This window comes from Plectropomus leopardus, chromosome 6, assembly GCF_026936395.1.
Source record: "Plectropomus leopardus strain MGB_pleo_1.0 chromosome 6, ASM2693639v1, whole genome shotgun sequence".
In the NCBI taxonomy this organism is placed as follows: Eukaryota; Metazoa; Chordata; class Actinopteri; order Perciformes; family Serranidae; genus Plectropomus; species Plectropomus leopardus.
In genome coordinates, this window is record NC_142181.1 from 6,895,750 (window position 1) to 6,913,400 (window position 17,651).

Here is a 17,651-nt window from a genome sequence, read left to right on the forward strand (position 1 = left end):
GAACAGATAGTTATGATTAAGGTCATTGTGGATTAGCGGTCTCATACCATACCATATGTGACTTTGATCACAGGTGAGTTTTAACCATCTAAATTTTAATTTTGTAGGAAGTCTGGACTAGCTCAGCACAAAATGTATCAATGATCCTGCAGTAATTCATTACTCAAGATGTCTGTGCCACAAAGTTTTGTGATGTCACAGTGATACTTGGTGAAACTGAGAACATCCTCCCCTCTGCCATCTAACTAATAACAATAATATATTTGGGCAGGCCATCTGCATAGTCGTTAGTCTGCCTCGGATGGAGATAACTGATATACTAGGGAGAACAAAGACCATTTCTGAAGGAAAAAAAGTTAAAGATGTATATATGAGGGGACACAGCGGGCACAAGAAGGTGGATTTTGACATTTTATTCACCAGGACACTAGCCTATGAATTGCAGAAAATATGTTAGCTGCAGCTGTGCAGCTTGCTAAGCCTGTGTATTTATGGGACAGACACTAATTGAATTCTAAACTCCAGAACTCATAACTCCAGCTCTTTCTGTTGCTTTCCTCCTGTTTCTCTCCATTTTATTGTTTTCTGTCTCTTCATGGGGTCATAAGGCCACAGGATGAGTGCCAAGGTTTTGCTCAAGTTGAAACGTTTACAACTTGTTCTGATGCATCATTGTAGTCTGCTGCTCAAGGCAAGTTTGTTTGTGTCTGCTGGCATCTTTGCAGTCGCAGCGCCCTTTAAAATTCACTTTCAAATATTAACTTATCTTTCAGTTTGTGATGAATGTACACATTCTTATTCTGCCATAATAAACAAAATCTGTTGAACTTTCCCTGAAAATGCTGAAATGCTAAAATGCCATGCTGATAAAGTGCATGAAAGACTGGGATCATTGAGAGCAAACAAACAGATTCTATTATTTATTTTTCATTTTTCAATCTTTAATACACATTGTTATGTAGTATGGGATCAGTGCATGGTACAGCTGTCTCTCTGTTCAGGATAGACTGGCTAGACTCCTACATATCTTCTCAAAGATTAGGAATTTTGTCAATTTTTCAAGCTTCCTTCTAAAAGTATGTTGTCTCTGGCAGGTAATTACTTCTGATCGTTCTCGGATGAGCTTTGAAGAGTATACGTTTTTGCCATCACACTGAGGACTGAGAATCACGCAGGATCAATTGAGCAGACTGACAAACTAATTTGTTCTTCAGTCTGTCAAGCTGTTAAATCAGATTATGGACTGTACGTAGCTTCAGTGTGGGGGTTGAACACTGAATGAAATAGGAATTATTAATTTGTTGAACTATTATGGTGTTTGGATACAAGTTATATTGTGTTTTTGCATTAAATGCATCAATATGATACATATTGCAAGACATATTTAGGAATCAAATCAAATAAACAAAGCTTTTTGTGTGCACAACCAGTACAAATATATTTAGTATTTTTGTACTCCAGTTAATTAGATGATGTTAACTTGACTTGAACACAGTAAACAACATTAAAAATAACTCTTCAGGATTGTGAAAAACAGCTCATCTCAGCCTGTGATTCAGTGTTCATCAGCTTTTTATGAATGACTGTTGGGGACTTTTGCTCCTGCTGTTGTTTGTCACTCACTTCCTGTCTGGTGTCATTGCTTCCTGTCTGAGAAATGGGCATGTGCCACTGTGTCACTAGAAGCATTTAGTACGATGGAGCACTGTTTGCTGTCCGGATGTGGTTAGTTCACACACACAAACCTTATACAAACACAACAATTCACACACACACACACACACTCACACATGCTCCCACTTGCTCACCTCATTCACACTTCCTCTCATATACAGTATTCATGGTGACAATTTGTTCTTAGAGGCTGTGAGAATATTTTAACAGGGTATTTATTTTCAAGACGACTTCCTCATTAAAGTTTCCCAGCGTGATGCGTCTTTCTCTCCTTGTAGTAAACAGCGCTAAGATGATGATTTGATGAGCAAAATCAGATGAAACTGATCCCAGTGGAGGAACTGAGACAGTGAAGCAAGAAATAGTAGCAGGATGCGGCAATGATTTAAAAATCAGAGCATGAAAAGGTGTGGATTACATTATGAAGGAAAAGTAAAGAAATACTGTCATGAGTGCAATATGAGGGCGTCGAAATTCCTCACTGTGGACACAACTTGTAAGTCCTCGTAAACACTGCAGTCACTTTGTACAAACACATATTCATACACACACAAACATGTCTAGTCACTGACTCAGCCACAGTGTGTCACAGTTGAAATGACCGTTACACCTTAAAATGTGTTTACCGTCTTTAGCCGCCACCTACGTCCACTCCTAAATACAGTAAGCGCTATTGCTGCCCTACTGGTGACTCACACACACACACACACACACACACACACACACACACACACACACACACACCAGCCACAGTACACAGACGCAAACCCCAGCTGACAGCTTATCCACACACCACCCAGACAAACACACACTGTTGAGCTTAACAGCTTTTCTGTTAACTTACACACAGATGCCAACACACACTAATATTCAGCCATATTTGAGCACAGTAAGCATATTGTGCACAAAGCTGACAGCTCTGTTCATTCATTTCTTCCGCGCTGACAGGTTACGCTGCTCTGCAAGAGTTACCTGAGGCAGTTCATGTGCTGTGTTTTTTAAGTAATCATCGATTAAGAGAAAATAATTGCTTTAATAAATGGACTGTGTGCTTTTGCTGGGATTAATTTCAGTGTCTGTCCTCGATTTTTGTGATTGAGAGCATTTAGCGTACAAACTGTGAAGGAACATCACAGGAGCATCCAGCTTTGTTCTGTTACAGATTTATCAACAGTGTGTTTCATTCAGTGCCCTTGTGGTTTGTGGCTGAAAGTGAAACTGAGCATGTGGTGGTGGCATGAACGTAACAAAGTATATTGATTGATGTAATGTTCAAGCAATCAAGCAACAATAAAATTAGGCAACTTTTGCTTTCATTATTATTATTATGGTGCCGGAATGAATCCTAAAATGCAGAACTGAGTTATCATTTTAGCACGCCTGGTTCCCTTGTCTCAAAGTCTTCAAAGTTGTTTTTTTAAAATGTATTTTTGGTTAGAGGCCCTAAATAAGGTCAGTGGTTAACACAAGCTTAAGGGACATTAATGTTTTGTTCTATGACATAAAATATGTCAATACTTGTGAATTTGGAAACTTTTTCATGTTTTATTAAAGGCGGTTGCAATGAAGTGACTTACTGAGAGTGTCATCGTGCCGAACACGGCTTTACTGCCCCGCTGTGGTGGCGCCGATGAAGTCATGTGACCAAGGTGTTGTAGCCTAACATTAGCTTTTTACTCCCAGCAATTGCATTTACGTGCAATTTAAAATCATAAATGTGGTGTTAATTTGTGAAGACGGTCTTGCTCAACAAAACATGTAAGTTTCATGAACACAACTTATTTTCTGCAGTAATCCAAAATACAGTGGCGTGACCACTCTGTTTTGTTATACATAATGGGTTTCAGTAATTAAAAAAAATCTCTTATTCCTGCTTCGTAAATGTGGATATTTTCTGGTTCTTTACTTCTTTATGATAGTAAACTGAATATCTTTAAGTTGTGGTTTGGTTTGAGGATATCATCTTGGGCTTTCGGAAACACTGGTTGACATTTCTCAGTGTGACATTTTAAGAAAAAAAAATCCTCACAGTTTTATCAGATGTAATCAGAAAATCTTTCTGGTTTTGTTAAATTACTTGTCCATTGACTGAACAGTCAGTCGAATTCAGTTGTTTAAACACTAATGAATGAAAGCGTTTCTTGTTTGGTTCTGTGAGACATTTTTAAAGTGTCGAATAAAAAAAAAAATTGTTTTTACGCATAAAGATGAGCTGGATGGAGTAAGGGAGTATCATTTTATTTTATTTATTTTTATGTTTTGTATATACACCCACCCACACCTACGCAAACACCAACACACTCTCACTGCGCTTACCTGGAGTGGAAATGCTGATTCAGGCAGTCTCAGTATTTGCTGTGTGTCTCTGTACTCATTTACAGGAGTTCAGTAGTGTGGAGGTGAAGAGGTCTTAGATCCTCCTTGTGAACTTTATTTTTAGCCCAGTGGGGAATAAAATGTGTCACAGGACCCTTAACCACCACACATGACTTTGTATACACACACACACACACACACACACACACACACACACACACACACACACACACACACACACACACACAGAATTTATGTTAGCCCTTCGTTTTCATTCAGTCACACACACACACACAGACGGGTGGACACACACTCCATTGTGGAGAGCCTCATAGGCCTCTTACTGTCAGGCAGAGAGAGCTTTAGAAAGAGAGTGCTGAGTAACACCAGTGTTTAAATAACCATAAATGCATCTGGGCATGAAAGCCTTCACAACATGTCACTGTGGCTGGTTCAGAGGAACTACGTCCATTTATAAGCAGTGATTCGCTTCTTCTGTTTGATCTGAGCTTTGATTTGCAGGCTGCCTTGGCTGCACTTTATTGCATGTTGGAGGTTGTGTTTTGTGTTCTCATCTATTTCTGGAAGTAAATATAATTTTAACCAAACCAGTTTGCCTCTCTGGTATGCTTCCCTTGGATCTACAACTCTCTTTTGATATACTGACGCACCTTTCCAATGCAACTGGAGGTATTTGGCCAAACTAGGGCTAATTTTTAAATTGCACTTAATTGCAGAATTTAAATAGTTAATCATCATTAATCACATTTTCTAAATCTCATGTTTTCCTTTCCATTATTTTGCATTAAAAAACTGTTGTTTTTATTATAGCCTATATATATTTATATTTTTATACATATGTCAGACCCCTTGAGGGTTTTCTGGGTCTCCTTTTATTGAAATTTATAATCTGCTAAATACATCAAATCAAAATGATAAATCCATATTCTTACCAGATTGTCATGATTAGGGATCAAATGACAGAAAAACAGACAGCTTAAAGTGGCAGAGTGTGTAAACGGGAGACGCACGTGTACCCAAAGAACCTATTTCCATTCACATATTTAAACATGAGAGTTCGGGGACGGGGACCCCTGTGAAATGACCACACCACTTTTCCATCGCCAAAATTTAGCCTACCTTTGAAGCATTATTTAGCACCCCATCAAAGAAGTTAGCATGACCACTGGATTCCCACGGTCTTCCAGTTTCATGTGAAACATGTGAAGCTTTAAAACGGTACAGCCTCTTAAAGACACAAATGTCGTCGAGCGATTAATGAGCATCATGATTACCGTGCTAACGTTGACAGCCTTAGATCAGACATAAAGACTCAAACGTGAACAAATGGCAGGTTTTTTTTTTTATCATAGTCATCCGTATATGTTTGTAAAAGAGAAAACCAAAGAACAAAAACAAGTCTCCTGCAAAAAAAAAAAGACCAAAAATTGCAATTAATGCGTTAAATTTCAGTTGTGTTTCTCACTGTTAACATAAACACAAAATCTGTCATGGTTTGCACAGAAAACAGCCAAAGCACATGTACACAGGGTTATATTTCTCCACCTTAAAAAACAAAGAGTCATCAAAGTGTGCCCTGGAGCTGTGGACTGAAGGCTCCATAGTGATACATTGTTTATCTCAGCTGATGTTGACTAACTGGACAGATCCCTTTAGGCTCTTATGTTTGTAGTCACATGAAACTCTCTCTTTCTCCCTGATCTTGCAAACCTACTTGTTCTCCTCTGATCCACCCGCTGAAACCTGACCTTACAGCAGACCTCTGGCTGTCTGCCACCACATCCTCAATAACCCTGCTCACCTGTGTATAGGCTGTGTGTGTATGTGTGTGTGCAAGAGACAGAGCCAGAGCCAGAGAGACAAGGGGGCGAGTGTGTGTCAGCACCTCAGCAGGATGAGACACTATTCAAGCTGTCTGGTGTGAAAACGTCAGCCATATTTAATGAGACAAGCATTTATGTGCAGAAATGTGTATGCAAATGTGCTTTGTGTTGCACCCAGTGTTGTCAATGCGTCAAACAGACATGCTAGGTGTCATGTTACTTTTCATGCGTGTAACTGTGCACCTTTATGACGTTTCAGGCTCGTCAGTGTCTGCCCTCTTACTGTTTGTTAGTTTGACTGCTTTCTTGTGTTGTTTTTGTGCATTGTCTTGTTGCCACCTGGCAGTGTGTCTGTGTCAGAAAATTAACCTTTTGAAACCTGGAGTGACGTCATTTTTCTTGTGCTGCTTTCAGACGTCTTTCACAAGTATTTTAACTTCTGAAGCATGGGCAAATTAAAAAATTATAATTTTAAGTCACTTTTCCAGGTCATTTCCTTTTCTTTTTCTTTTTCTTTTTAGTAATTTTCTTGTTATTTTCTTGTATTTTTAAATAATTTCTTCATCAAATCAATTTTCTTAGGATTCAAAGAGTTAAACATTGTCTTGTGTATATAGGAGTTGTTCAATTCATTCCTGTGTAGTATAATACAAGTGGTTGTGTTATTTGTTCTGCGTCATTCCTTATCACATGCAGGAACTGCAAAGTCCCTTTAACAGATGTTCAGACAGTTTGAACAGCACACAGAAACACACACACACAAGATTGTTTCCATTTGCATGGCCGATAATGTTAAGTGTTTGGGATTGTGGCTCCAAATGCACAGCAGATATTGCACCGTCCTCAGGCACGTGGCATAACAACGGCTCATCTGCTGGTTGCTCGGGCACTTAACTTCGAGGGGAAAGACCATTAGAGGCAATCAGGGCTGTCATTTTTAATGGGCGGATCGAGACGAAATGGAGATGGACCCGTGGACTAGTGGAAGAGTTAATGTACTGGGCCACTTGAGGACTAGGGAATGAGAGAAAGGGCAGGTGGAAGTGGTGTGACGGTACAGCTGTGGTTGAGGCGCGAGCCCAAATGGAAACCAGGCTGTGGGCTGTTTTATACCAGCAGCTGGGAAGCCACTTACTGCATCTCGATGGAACTCCCTGCAGTTAACATGCATGTGTCCAAGTGTGTGCACTTGTTATTTGTCCTTTAAATGCATGTTTACTATGTTACATTGCATGCACTGGCTTTTGAGTCTTCAGCATATCTCATTGGTTGACAGAAATAGCCGTTCTCAGCCAGTGCTTTTGAACACATAGAGAGGAACTGTGGCAGGCTAACCCCCCCCCCTTCTGCTATTTTGATAATTACCTTAGCAGCAGCCGCTCTGTTTTTGTTTGTGTGTGTCTGTGTTTGTTTAGGGATGGTGTACATGGTGCATATGTATTTGCGTGCGCTTTAATGCATGCATTATCCTTCTATAAGTGTGTTTTCTTTGTGTGTGTGTTCTCTGCCAGGGGGACCAGATTGTCAGATGAGGGGAGGGGAGGCTGACCTTTTGTTCTGTTTGCTTAGTGGGCATTCCTCTGAGCACTGGCCCTCACCCAAGTTAAAGCCAGCAGCCTCCTACTGGTCTCAGCACAGGGCTGCCCCCACAGGGACACAGTGGCACTAAATCATTTATGCCTGCCAACTTATTAATGTAGAGGTTAATAGAAAAAAGCCTGGATGTGGGTTTAAAAACAGTACAGTGGTGGTTTTAGGATTATAGAATTGAAAGAAATTAAGCTTCACAAAATTGTTTTTGACTTGTTATTGACAAGGTCAACAGAAATTTTGAATAGCCATGATTTTAATATGTCCATATCTTCTTGAAAAGCCTTTAAAAATATCTGCAGCTTGTTTCAAACAATGCAACAATCAATCTAGGCTCTGTGAATTAAACTTGATTGTTCCAATAACACTCTTCAGTCTGAATGACAAAGTTAGTTTTGAGGAGCAGCCTAATGGCTTTACCACCCTGAGCTGTTTCCAGAGAAGTGTTACCAGCTGTGATAACATGTTCGTCTTTGTGTTGGTAGAGTTTATTGTATTGTATTGTCAATAAATGTCTAATTTTTACAATACTATACACTAATTAAAGGAATACTTCACCCACAAAAACCATTATTGTATCAATTACTCACCGGATACGTCTTTAATTTATAAGGAGAACTTTGTTCCCCTTGCATACCTCCACAGTAAATGAAGAAAAAAAAAGAAAACATTACTCATGAATTAAAGTGATTGGGGGCCACGTGAAATGACAGAAAAGTTATATCAAAACATCCGTTTACAGACTCTCACACAACTCGTGCAGTATAATCCAAGTTTTATTTATCGAGGTGTATGCTCAGTACTTCCCAAACACATGCTTTTTCTCTTAAACTTTACAATTTTAAACACACAGCAGTGGAAACAGTCTTCTGCATTGCTGAGTGGCACGCCTGGACATGCAAGTGAGTTTGAACTCTGCTCCATGGAGCTGATATCCGTGCATGCTCAGGTCCAGTACTTGGTGGGCTCATATGCTGCTCACACTGACACAGAAACGGCTCAACTAAGTCAATAAACCCATTAATAACCGTTGGGTGAAATGATCATTCCTGTCACTGTGTGTGTGACAGGCGCAGCAGCAGGATCACAAACACTGAAATGGCATTGGTCCTCTGCAGGGAAAAAAAAGAATATCCAAATGCCCATATTGAAAACCAAATACCTTATCAATTAATGAATAGCCGAATATTTGGGTTCAGCCCTACATGTGAGAAAACCAAAGTTTTCTTCTAGAATTTAAAGTAACACACAGTCAGAAATTGATATACAAATGATCACTTTGCAGGTAAAGTGTTCTTTTAAATCCATGAATCTTCTTTTGAAACCATGAATCTCAGTCTAAAATAAGTGATTGTTTTTTCTCCTCTGTCCCTCCAGGTCCTTATGGTTGAGGTGGCGTGTGGTGCCCCTTACCATGCCTCCTGCCATGACAGACCTCCTGGACATATGGGCGACCCACTCGCCCCTGGCCGGCCACGCTCTGGACCAGATCACTGTGGACTTTCTGCTGCCCACTGGTATCTACATCCAGATGGACGTTCCACGCGAGGCCACCATTCAGCACATCAAACTGGTGAGTGGCGCTGGGTTGGATGACATCAGCCGTATGTTGCTACCGAGGCGAGGTCATTTCAGTTTCACACGACAGATAATGAATAGATTCAAGAAGATTAAATGAATTTATTTGCTTATTTTGAATACTGACATTATGTTATTGTCCTCACATGCCTCTTGGTCTGTTGTCTAATTGACTAATAATGGAAAAACAACAGTCTATAGCCCACACAGATATTTACAAGTACACACACACAGACACACAGCTGGTCCGTTAGACATTATCTAATGCCTGTTTTGACAGAGGCGGCTTATGCGGCTCGCTGTGTGTTACTTTCAGCATGCAAATAGCTCATGACATCATGCATGACTGCTTTTAGTTTTGTGAAACAGGTCAGAAGTCACAGACTTGATGAGTCTTTTAGAAGTTGTTCAGGAAATTACTAACAATGTTTACTAAGTGGCTTAAAGCTAAGTCTGAAGGTGTTTGAGATAATCTTTTTGCTGTTTATGTGTGGGGATAATGACCGCCCTTGTGCTGTGACTTGGGTATTGATTTCATCCACACAGAGTGACAGGAAAAATGGAAACACCTGTGCAATGCAAGACAGTGAAATACAATAGTCCTCTAATAACTGCTTCTTCACTTTAGGCTGTTTTCAATTAAAATGCACTGTATTGAAAGCTGTTGTGTCTAAAGGTCTTTGCCCACCTCATGTACATATACAGATACCTCACAAAAATGTATTCCATTATGACCTCCAAAAGTTTGAGTTCAGTCAATTAAAACAATTTAAAATGATCAATGACAACATTATCACAGCTGGTATAGCATTTTTTAAATATTTTTAAAATATGTTGATTAATGTAGAAAACATGAGCTGCATTGATACATGACCACGAACATGTTTTCCCCAGATGGGCAGTATTAAATAAAGCCTGAGGATGTTGCCTTCAATAGCAAAGAAACAAGTCAGTCAGTGTGTTTGTGTACACATAATGTCTGCCTGACATTTTCTAGAAATCCCTTCTGGCTTCCTGACCCCTGTAATGTGACCGATACAAACTAATTTGTCTGACATTCCTAGAAATTCACTATTACCAATAATGCTTTTGTTTGTTTTCTATGAAACATACAATTACTGAGGTTTGTGCCCATGTCCAGGCCTTTAAGCTTGTCGGACTTAATGCATGTATATACATAAAAGAAGTCTGTTGGCACTCACGTGATGAATGATCATTCCCTCAGGCAAGCATGTACAGAATTGCTTGAAAGCTCTGACAAATTATATATCACCAAAGCAAGAAAGAGAAAAGACAGAGAGAAAGGGGACTCTTCTGATACTGTTCTAATGAATGAAAGACGGGGAAATGTGAATATGCCAGGAGGCCTATGCAGTCCTTACATCTGCCAGACTCTTAATCAGTTATCAAGCAGCCAAGAAAAGCAGGCTTATGAATTAATATATTCCATTCATGCCGTCAAAGACAAGATCAGATTTTCCTGAAAACAATTTTAAAATGTTTCGTTGAATAGTTAACATCAGAAAATCTACATTTTGCACTTGTAACTAGTTGAGACCACACCAAAAAAAATTAAGAGGCCCTATTATGCTCATTTTCTGGATCACGTTTGCATAGCTGTTTCAGACAGCTTTGGCTTTGTATGTACGTTCACATCGGTGTGAACACGGCATGAGGCAGAGAGAGCTCCCTTTGGCTTTGACTTTGGGCTTTATTACTTCAGAGACCTTTTACAAGCACAAAAACTCATAAAAAATCAATGAAAAAAAGGAAAACCCCAAAAGCATAATAAGTCCCCTTTAAAATATTAAATTCTCTGAGCATTATTCATGTGGTTTAAGGAGAGACGTGAGAGTTCCTGGAGGAGAAGATATTTGTTGTTTCCTGCTCCAGTGTGCTACAGCATAACTCTGTAACCTCAGACAAACACACTGAACCTGCAGCCCAACCCTGTGATCATGCTGTGGCTACACAGGGACATGAATCATGCCAGGATTGGCTAGCGGCGCATATTACTCACATCCTCATTGGCTCACACAGAAACTGTGTCATGTTGCCGTGAGTCATGTTTGTTTATGATCATAAAACGTACACTTCCATCAATATACGACGTCATTAATGATGATGTTGTCATTAGTTTTTAGGCATGTGTTAAAAATGTGTTGTACTGTTCATTTTATTCATGGTACATCTCTGTCAGAAGTTTTTTATAGAAGATGTCGCGAGGCTTGCTAAACCATCAGATAACCTCATGGCTATTAAGGCAAAAACATGAGTGCTGTTCATTCCGGTTGCACGTATTCGAAGTAGGCTTTATTTAATATAGATTAATGGAGACGGTAAAAACACTTCCTGTGGTTTTGTAGCACAGAGGCACTTCAGTAAAACCTCAATTCTTCTTCTCCCTCCAAGCTCTTATGGAAGCAGGCGCAGTCGTTCCCACTGTTTCCCTCCCTGGGCGAGATGGAGAGCCACATGTTCGAGTGTGTCAACCAGGCAGCCGTGCACGAGGAACTGGAGGATGAAACTCGCAGGCTGTGCGACGTTCGCCCTTTCCTGCCGGTCCTCAAGCTGGTGACGCGCAACTGTGGCCGAGCGGAGCGCCAGCTGGACTCTAAAATCGGCGTCCTGATCGGCAAGGGTAAGACAGCATCATACAAGTTCTCACAAACATTACTCCCTCCCCGACTGATTCGTGCACTGTCCCTGTTTGACATTCCCAATAAAGAACGGCACTTAAGAGTTGGTAAGTGGGACAGTAAATCTTTCCCCACACACAATAGGCCTTAAGCACCTCCTCCAGTTTGCTAAGTATCTCAGCTACTCAGCACATTCACCGCAGACATCTGCAGCTGGCTCCTATCAGCGGCGCTGCTGTCTGATAGAGAAGCGTGAGGATTGACTGGACATTTTCCTGACATGTCTTCCATCACCTGTGTCTTTGTCTTATCACTGGTGAATACTCGGCCCTTTATGAGGAGGCGAGGGGATCGATGAGTACTGTAGAGAAGCCCAGTCATCTGAGGTGATTAAACATCTGTTGAAACAGAATATTTATTTAGGAGTAAGGCTGCAAAGGGTCAAAAAATTGATTTTCCATATAACCACAAACAATTATTAACCAATCCCACCACCACTGGCACATACCTCACGAAGGAATTGAAAAGTACAGCACTAATAAATGAATAAGTAATAATAATAATAAAAATAAGTAATAAAATAATAAAAGTAACAAATGAATGAAGAAAGGAAGAAAGAGTATGTTAGATGAAACTAGAAAGCAAGACGATTATGTTCACTCCAAAACAATTTGACAGGCTGTGCTGTTGACATATAACAGAAAGGGATTCAAGGTCTTAATAAAAGTATTACAAGTGCCAGACACAGTCTGCCTTTTATTTCAGTTTTACAAAATACAAAAATGGTACCTTTTTATTTGTAAACCAATTTTAGGGGGGGAAATTACACACGAAGCAGTACCAGCTCTTATGCCATGTTTTGGTTAATAGTATGCCTGTTCAGTTGAATTGTAACCATGCATTGCATTCATGCAGATTACTCTTGCTTAAAACGTCTTTACCATGTTTCCATGTGGGATGTATCTTGATTGAGAATGCTATTTGAGGAGATTTAAGATGTCTATTTACTTTGATTCTTCATTGTAAAATATCTGTTATATAAATGGATTGTTCACTTTGAGTTTGCACACAACGCACATTGTTGGCTGACTGAAATTTTTAAAGTACCCTTCTCCATCAGTTAACTCTCTAGCTAGCTAACTCACCACATGGTACATTTTGAATTGGATTTACTTGACAAATGAATAGATCAATTTGGAGACTTAATGGGTTATGTCTGGATATGACATGGCCAATACAGACTGAACAAATACCCACATTATCCCATTTTAGTTCTGTGTCCCATAAATTCTTGTGACTTCCCATGAAGTGTTTTTTCCTTGAATACTCACAGAATTTTGCAACCATATTAATTCATTAAAAATAAAGAAAGACTTTCTTACTTGGTGCACAAGATCTAAAGCTGGACTCATAAATCTAGATCATATAGTCCGGTTACAAAGCTATGTTATTGCAGTGATTATTTTTTGATAATTCACTAATTTATTTTAGTCTTTTTTGGGGCAAACATGTCAGGGTTCACCATAATGTTTTTTTCTTTCACTCACTCAGTTGGTCAAGTGGTTCAGATATGTTCTTGCTCAAACTTTTTTTTTATCACTCCTCTATACATATGTTTTTATTTAGAAGAGGTTATCAAATTAAAACAAATACAAAGATTCGAGAGAATGAAACTACAAGCTCACACCTTAGTTACTTTCATTATCATTTCTAGAAAAACACTGTGTTTAATTCTTTTTTACCACTTGCTTGGTTGGACAGCTGAGTTTCTGGATTCAGTAGCCCGATGAGGCTTGTAATTTGTCCCCCGGCAATCCTTATTGTTGAGGCTTGCGTTTTCTGGATCATCTTCTCAAATGAGGATATTTGTTTCTTCTCTTCGCCATTGGACTGCTGGTTGAATAAAAAAGCAATTTAAATACATCTCCCTGAACTGTGGGGATATTTTAAAGCCATAACGACATCGATTGAAGAAAATAATCAGCAGATTGATCAATTATTAAAGTGTTTGTTTGTTGCAGCCCTACTTGCCATAGTTGCATGAAGTATGATGTATGCGTGCACGCAACTTCATGCACACTAAATGTTTTTTTTCGTCGTCACACACAAACACACACATTCAGGGCTCCTCTAACCAAGATATGCAGCATTATTGAAGTTCTTAGTTCACTGCAGACCTCCTCTGAGGAAGAAAGGCAAAGAGGGAGAGAAAGGGGCTCTGAGTCTAATTGAAGGAGACTCAGACGATATTGATATTCTCCCCTCCTGGCTCCACTTTGGTCTGACATGATCTTTTAAAGGCTTTTGTCAGAGTAAAGTGGTGTTTTCAAAAGGAACCCCACAGGCACGCCTGTCGCACACACTCACACTCACACACACACACACACACACACACACACACACACACACACACACACACACACACACACACACACACACCTAACCTCGTGCAAAGCACAGTAACAAACGATTACACACTCACATAGCCAACCATGTTTTTCTTCCTCTCCAGAAAGTCACACGAACCAGCTTGCACACTCACACAATGCAGCTAATGTGGTCCAGAGCCCCTCTTTGACTGCTGAGGGTCATATGAATATTAAATGTCAACATGTTGTTTTCATTACCAAAAGACTAATGTGGAGAACCCTTTTGAAAATAAATACAGAAAAAAAGCTCTACAGGGAGCCAAGAGGTAAAGTACGATTAGCCAAAAAACAACTCATACTTTATGCATTTGGTCCTGGTGTGAATATTAGGAGGCTCTGCTTTAACCCTTTGAAACCTGAGCATGTCTGCTTGATTTCTTATGAAAACATCGCAGGGTGATGAGCATCTTAACAAAAAATGGCCCAAAGAATTAGCAAAAAATTTACAAGAAAATTACTGGAAAAATAGAAAAAAAAGTAAAGAAAAAAGTAAAGTAATAAACAAAACAACAAACAAAATAAAATGACCTAAAGAACATGCTAAATGTTTTAACAAATATACATTTATAAGAATTATAACTATAGCATTTGACTTATTTTCTCTTAAAGTTTTTCAGCTAATTTCCATTTAAATTTTTTGTCACCTTTTTCTTTTTCTTGCAATTTGCATAAAATTTCTTGCTAAGTTGGTCATTATGTTTTTCCAGCATTTTTGTAAGACATCAAACCACAATTTGCTCAGGTTTTAGAGGTTAAAATGATTGAGAAAGGCGTCTGAATGCAGCAAAAGAGAGCTGATGTTGGTCTAAAGGGTTAATTCCATGAGCGACTGCTGCTGGAAATCCCTTTTACACATTCAGTTCTACTAGTTGCGTCTGTCTGGCGTTGAGTGTTGCACAGGTGTTTGTGCATTTTTAATGGCCTCTAAAGACCGTCATAAACAGCTTCCTACTCGACAGCTTTTTGAACTTCACGAGCTTCATGTTCACATGAAGAAAAAAAAACAGCTGCAACCTAATCTGTCCACTTACCTCCACTAGGTCTCCATGAACTCGATGCCATGAATGACCAGGAGGTGAAGGACTTTCGCAGTAAGATGTTTCGTCTCACTGAAGATAGGATGCAACGATTCCAGATGATGACGTGTACAGAGTGGCTGGAGGCCTCCTTTTCCCCACAGCTGGAGCCCGCAGCAGGGACGGCCATCACAGACGGGATCAATGACCGGCCGGCAGACCTGAAAGTCATCATCCACTTCGACCAGTCTCAGGTGAGAGTCCAGTGCTGGAAATGCTGAAAATGTTTAGCATAGCATTTGTGGTTCATTCAGGATATAGATTGAGAGCAATCATCCAAAACAGCCAGACTTTTGGGTGATGTAATGAGCAAATTGTGGTCTGAATTTAGGTCTTCTAACACCCCTCAGAAAGCATAAACAGCCCATGGCTGTCTTGAAACAAGGTCACCACGTTACAGCCTGGGTCTTTCGCCCACACATTTTATATTACATATGTTCCATAAAAATGATCACCATATTACATCTATAGACTTTTCAAACACAAAATCCTTCCTTGTTACAACCTCTGCCAAGTACACCATGTCTTTAGTTCAGTTTGTGCACTTCTATGTTTGTCAGCAAACTTATTTTTTAAAAAAAAAAATTACTTTCATTAAACTTAGTGAAAGGATATTTTTTTTCAGTTTTTAGGCAGATCCAAATAACAGGATGGATTCTCAAATTGTTTTTCACTTTGTAGTGTATAATATTCGCAGTCTGGGCAGGGATTGCACGCAGCTCTCACCCCGGACGTCACGAGCGAACATAGTGGTGACTAAGCCGAAATGGTGGCGGCAAACAAAGCAATGCTAACGAAGCCATCAGTGCTGATAGAGCTAATGTTTTGGGGGGTTTGCTCACAGTCACAGGGGAAACCTGGGGAGAAAACTAGAGGGCGGGCCTTACACTCCCATGATAAGACACTTTTATCAGCGGTTTTTAAGGCCAAACAACAGCAACAGTGCTGACAGAGATAGCAGTCTGATCATACGACGTCCCGTATGATCATCGCTCTCCGTGCACGCCCAGCGCAGGTAATGCATAGTGCAGAGTGCTGGTGATTAAGTAACCAGTGATGACATAATTAATAGTAGTTTGCTGCTACATTAACGTTGTAAATGTCAAGATTGCTAATGGGGGCGTTTGGCCTGACGAAGGTCTGCACTCTACGACCGCCCCTCTAGTTCTAGTTTCCATTTCTTTGTCTATAATTGTGTCATTACTTTTTCCTTGATTGCATTTAAATTAAAGGTTGCACAAACATTCTGCGTCAGAAAATCCCCCTAAAAAGATTTTCAGGAAATGTTTTAATGAAGCTTAGTTTTAATTGAAAGCAGCTGTTTTTCCCTGTGATTTTATAATGGAAATCAGAACTATTTTATCAACACAACAACCCATTAGACATAAGTATGCGATTTTAATGGGTACCGTGTAGTGTATTAGCAGAGCCATCTTAAAAGAATACTAGTGCACTGTCATAGACATCCAGTACAAATTTCCAAAGGCTCTTCCTTTCCGCAAAGGACAAGACACAGGAGTATTTTTCTCTTTTTAGACATTGGTTTTATTATAGATTGCAAAGATGATTGGAAGATCAATTTTGAATCAGAGACATTTCAATTTGATGGCAGTGGATGATAGATAGATATAAAATACAAATACATGTATAATGAGAGCTAAAATGCATTTGACAATACAGACCTCTTAGGGATCAAGGTTATTTGAGGATATATCTGTTTGTGTTACAGCACGTTGTACAAACACAATATACACTCTAAAATTAATTAATTAAACATAATAGGTCTGTATTCTGTATAATGACGTTAACTTTATTATTACGGTAAGTGGCACTTGAACAGATTACATTATATGCTGGGAGGGATATTTCTCGGCAGAAAGCTAGCAGTTTCCAAGAATGATGTCTAATTTGTGTATTTAGCTTCATTCGTTTTGGTCGTCATTTATCCTAATTGAGCTCGAGTAGGCCAAAAAAAATCCATTGATAAACACATTAGCCGTACCCATAACAACTCTACATACATAATGAACTCAGAATAACAGTGTGATTTACCGTACCACTACAGCAGACAAAACCACCTTGTTTGAGTAGCAAAAGTAGCCATGTGACTCCACCAGCGCAGGCACATGCACTGTAGCTCAGCCTGTTTCTCCGCTCACAGTTGGCAGCTCCGAAACAGTCGTGTGACTGAGCCCAACTAGCAAGTCATGTGACAACACTAAGTGGGTCAAAAACCATCAGCGAAATTATGCCATCCTCCCGGACACACGCACACATTAGCATGGCAGCTCAGGGGACCCGAGCACTGATTAAAACGAACCTCACTTTCCCTCAATCTCTGAACTCTCTGACTGTCTCCCTCCATCCGTCCTTGTCTTGCTGTGTCTTTCTCTTTGCTTCTGTTATAGTAATAATGTTATCTAATTATGAAACAGATGGTCATGTCCTTTCAGCCCTGTGTATATCAGCTTTGATCAACATCACAAACACAAAGACGGGCCATCT

At 39.7% G+C, this 17,651-nt stretch overlaps 1 protein-coding gene across 1 annotated transcript in view; it reads left to right on the forward strand.

The window, feature by feature from the left end:
* Positions 1 to 17,651, forward strand: part of pik3cb (phosphatidylinositol-4,5-bisphosphate 3-kinase, catalytic subunit beta) — a 150,672-nt gene that overhangs the window by 109,539 nt on the left and 23,482 nt on the right. The window contains exons 6-8 of the mRNA XM_042486215.2: positions 8,802 to 8,997; positions 11,415 to 11,643; positions 15,111 to 15,340. Of these exons, the coding sequence (XP_042342149.1) occupies positions 8,839 to 8,997; positions 11,415 to 11,643; positions 15,111 to 15,340 (618 nt within the window). The 5' untranslated portion in view covers positions 8,802 to 8,838. The remainder of the gene's footprint in view (positions 1 to 8,801; positions 8,998 to 11,414; positions 11,644 to 15,110; positions 15,341 to 17,651) is intronic.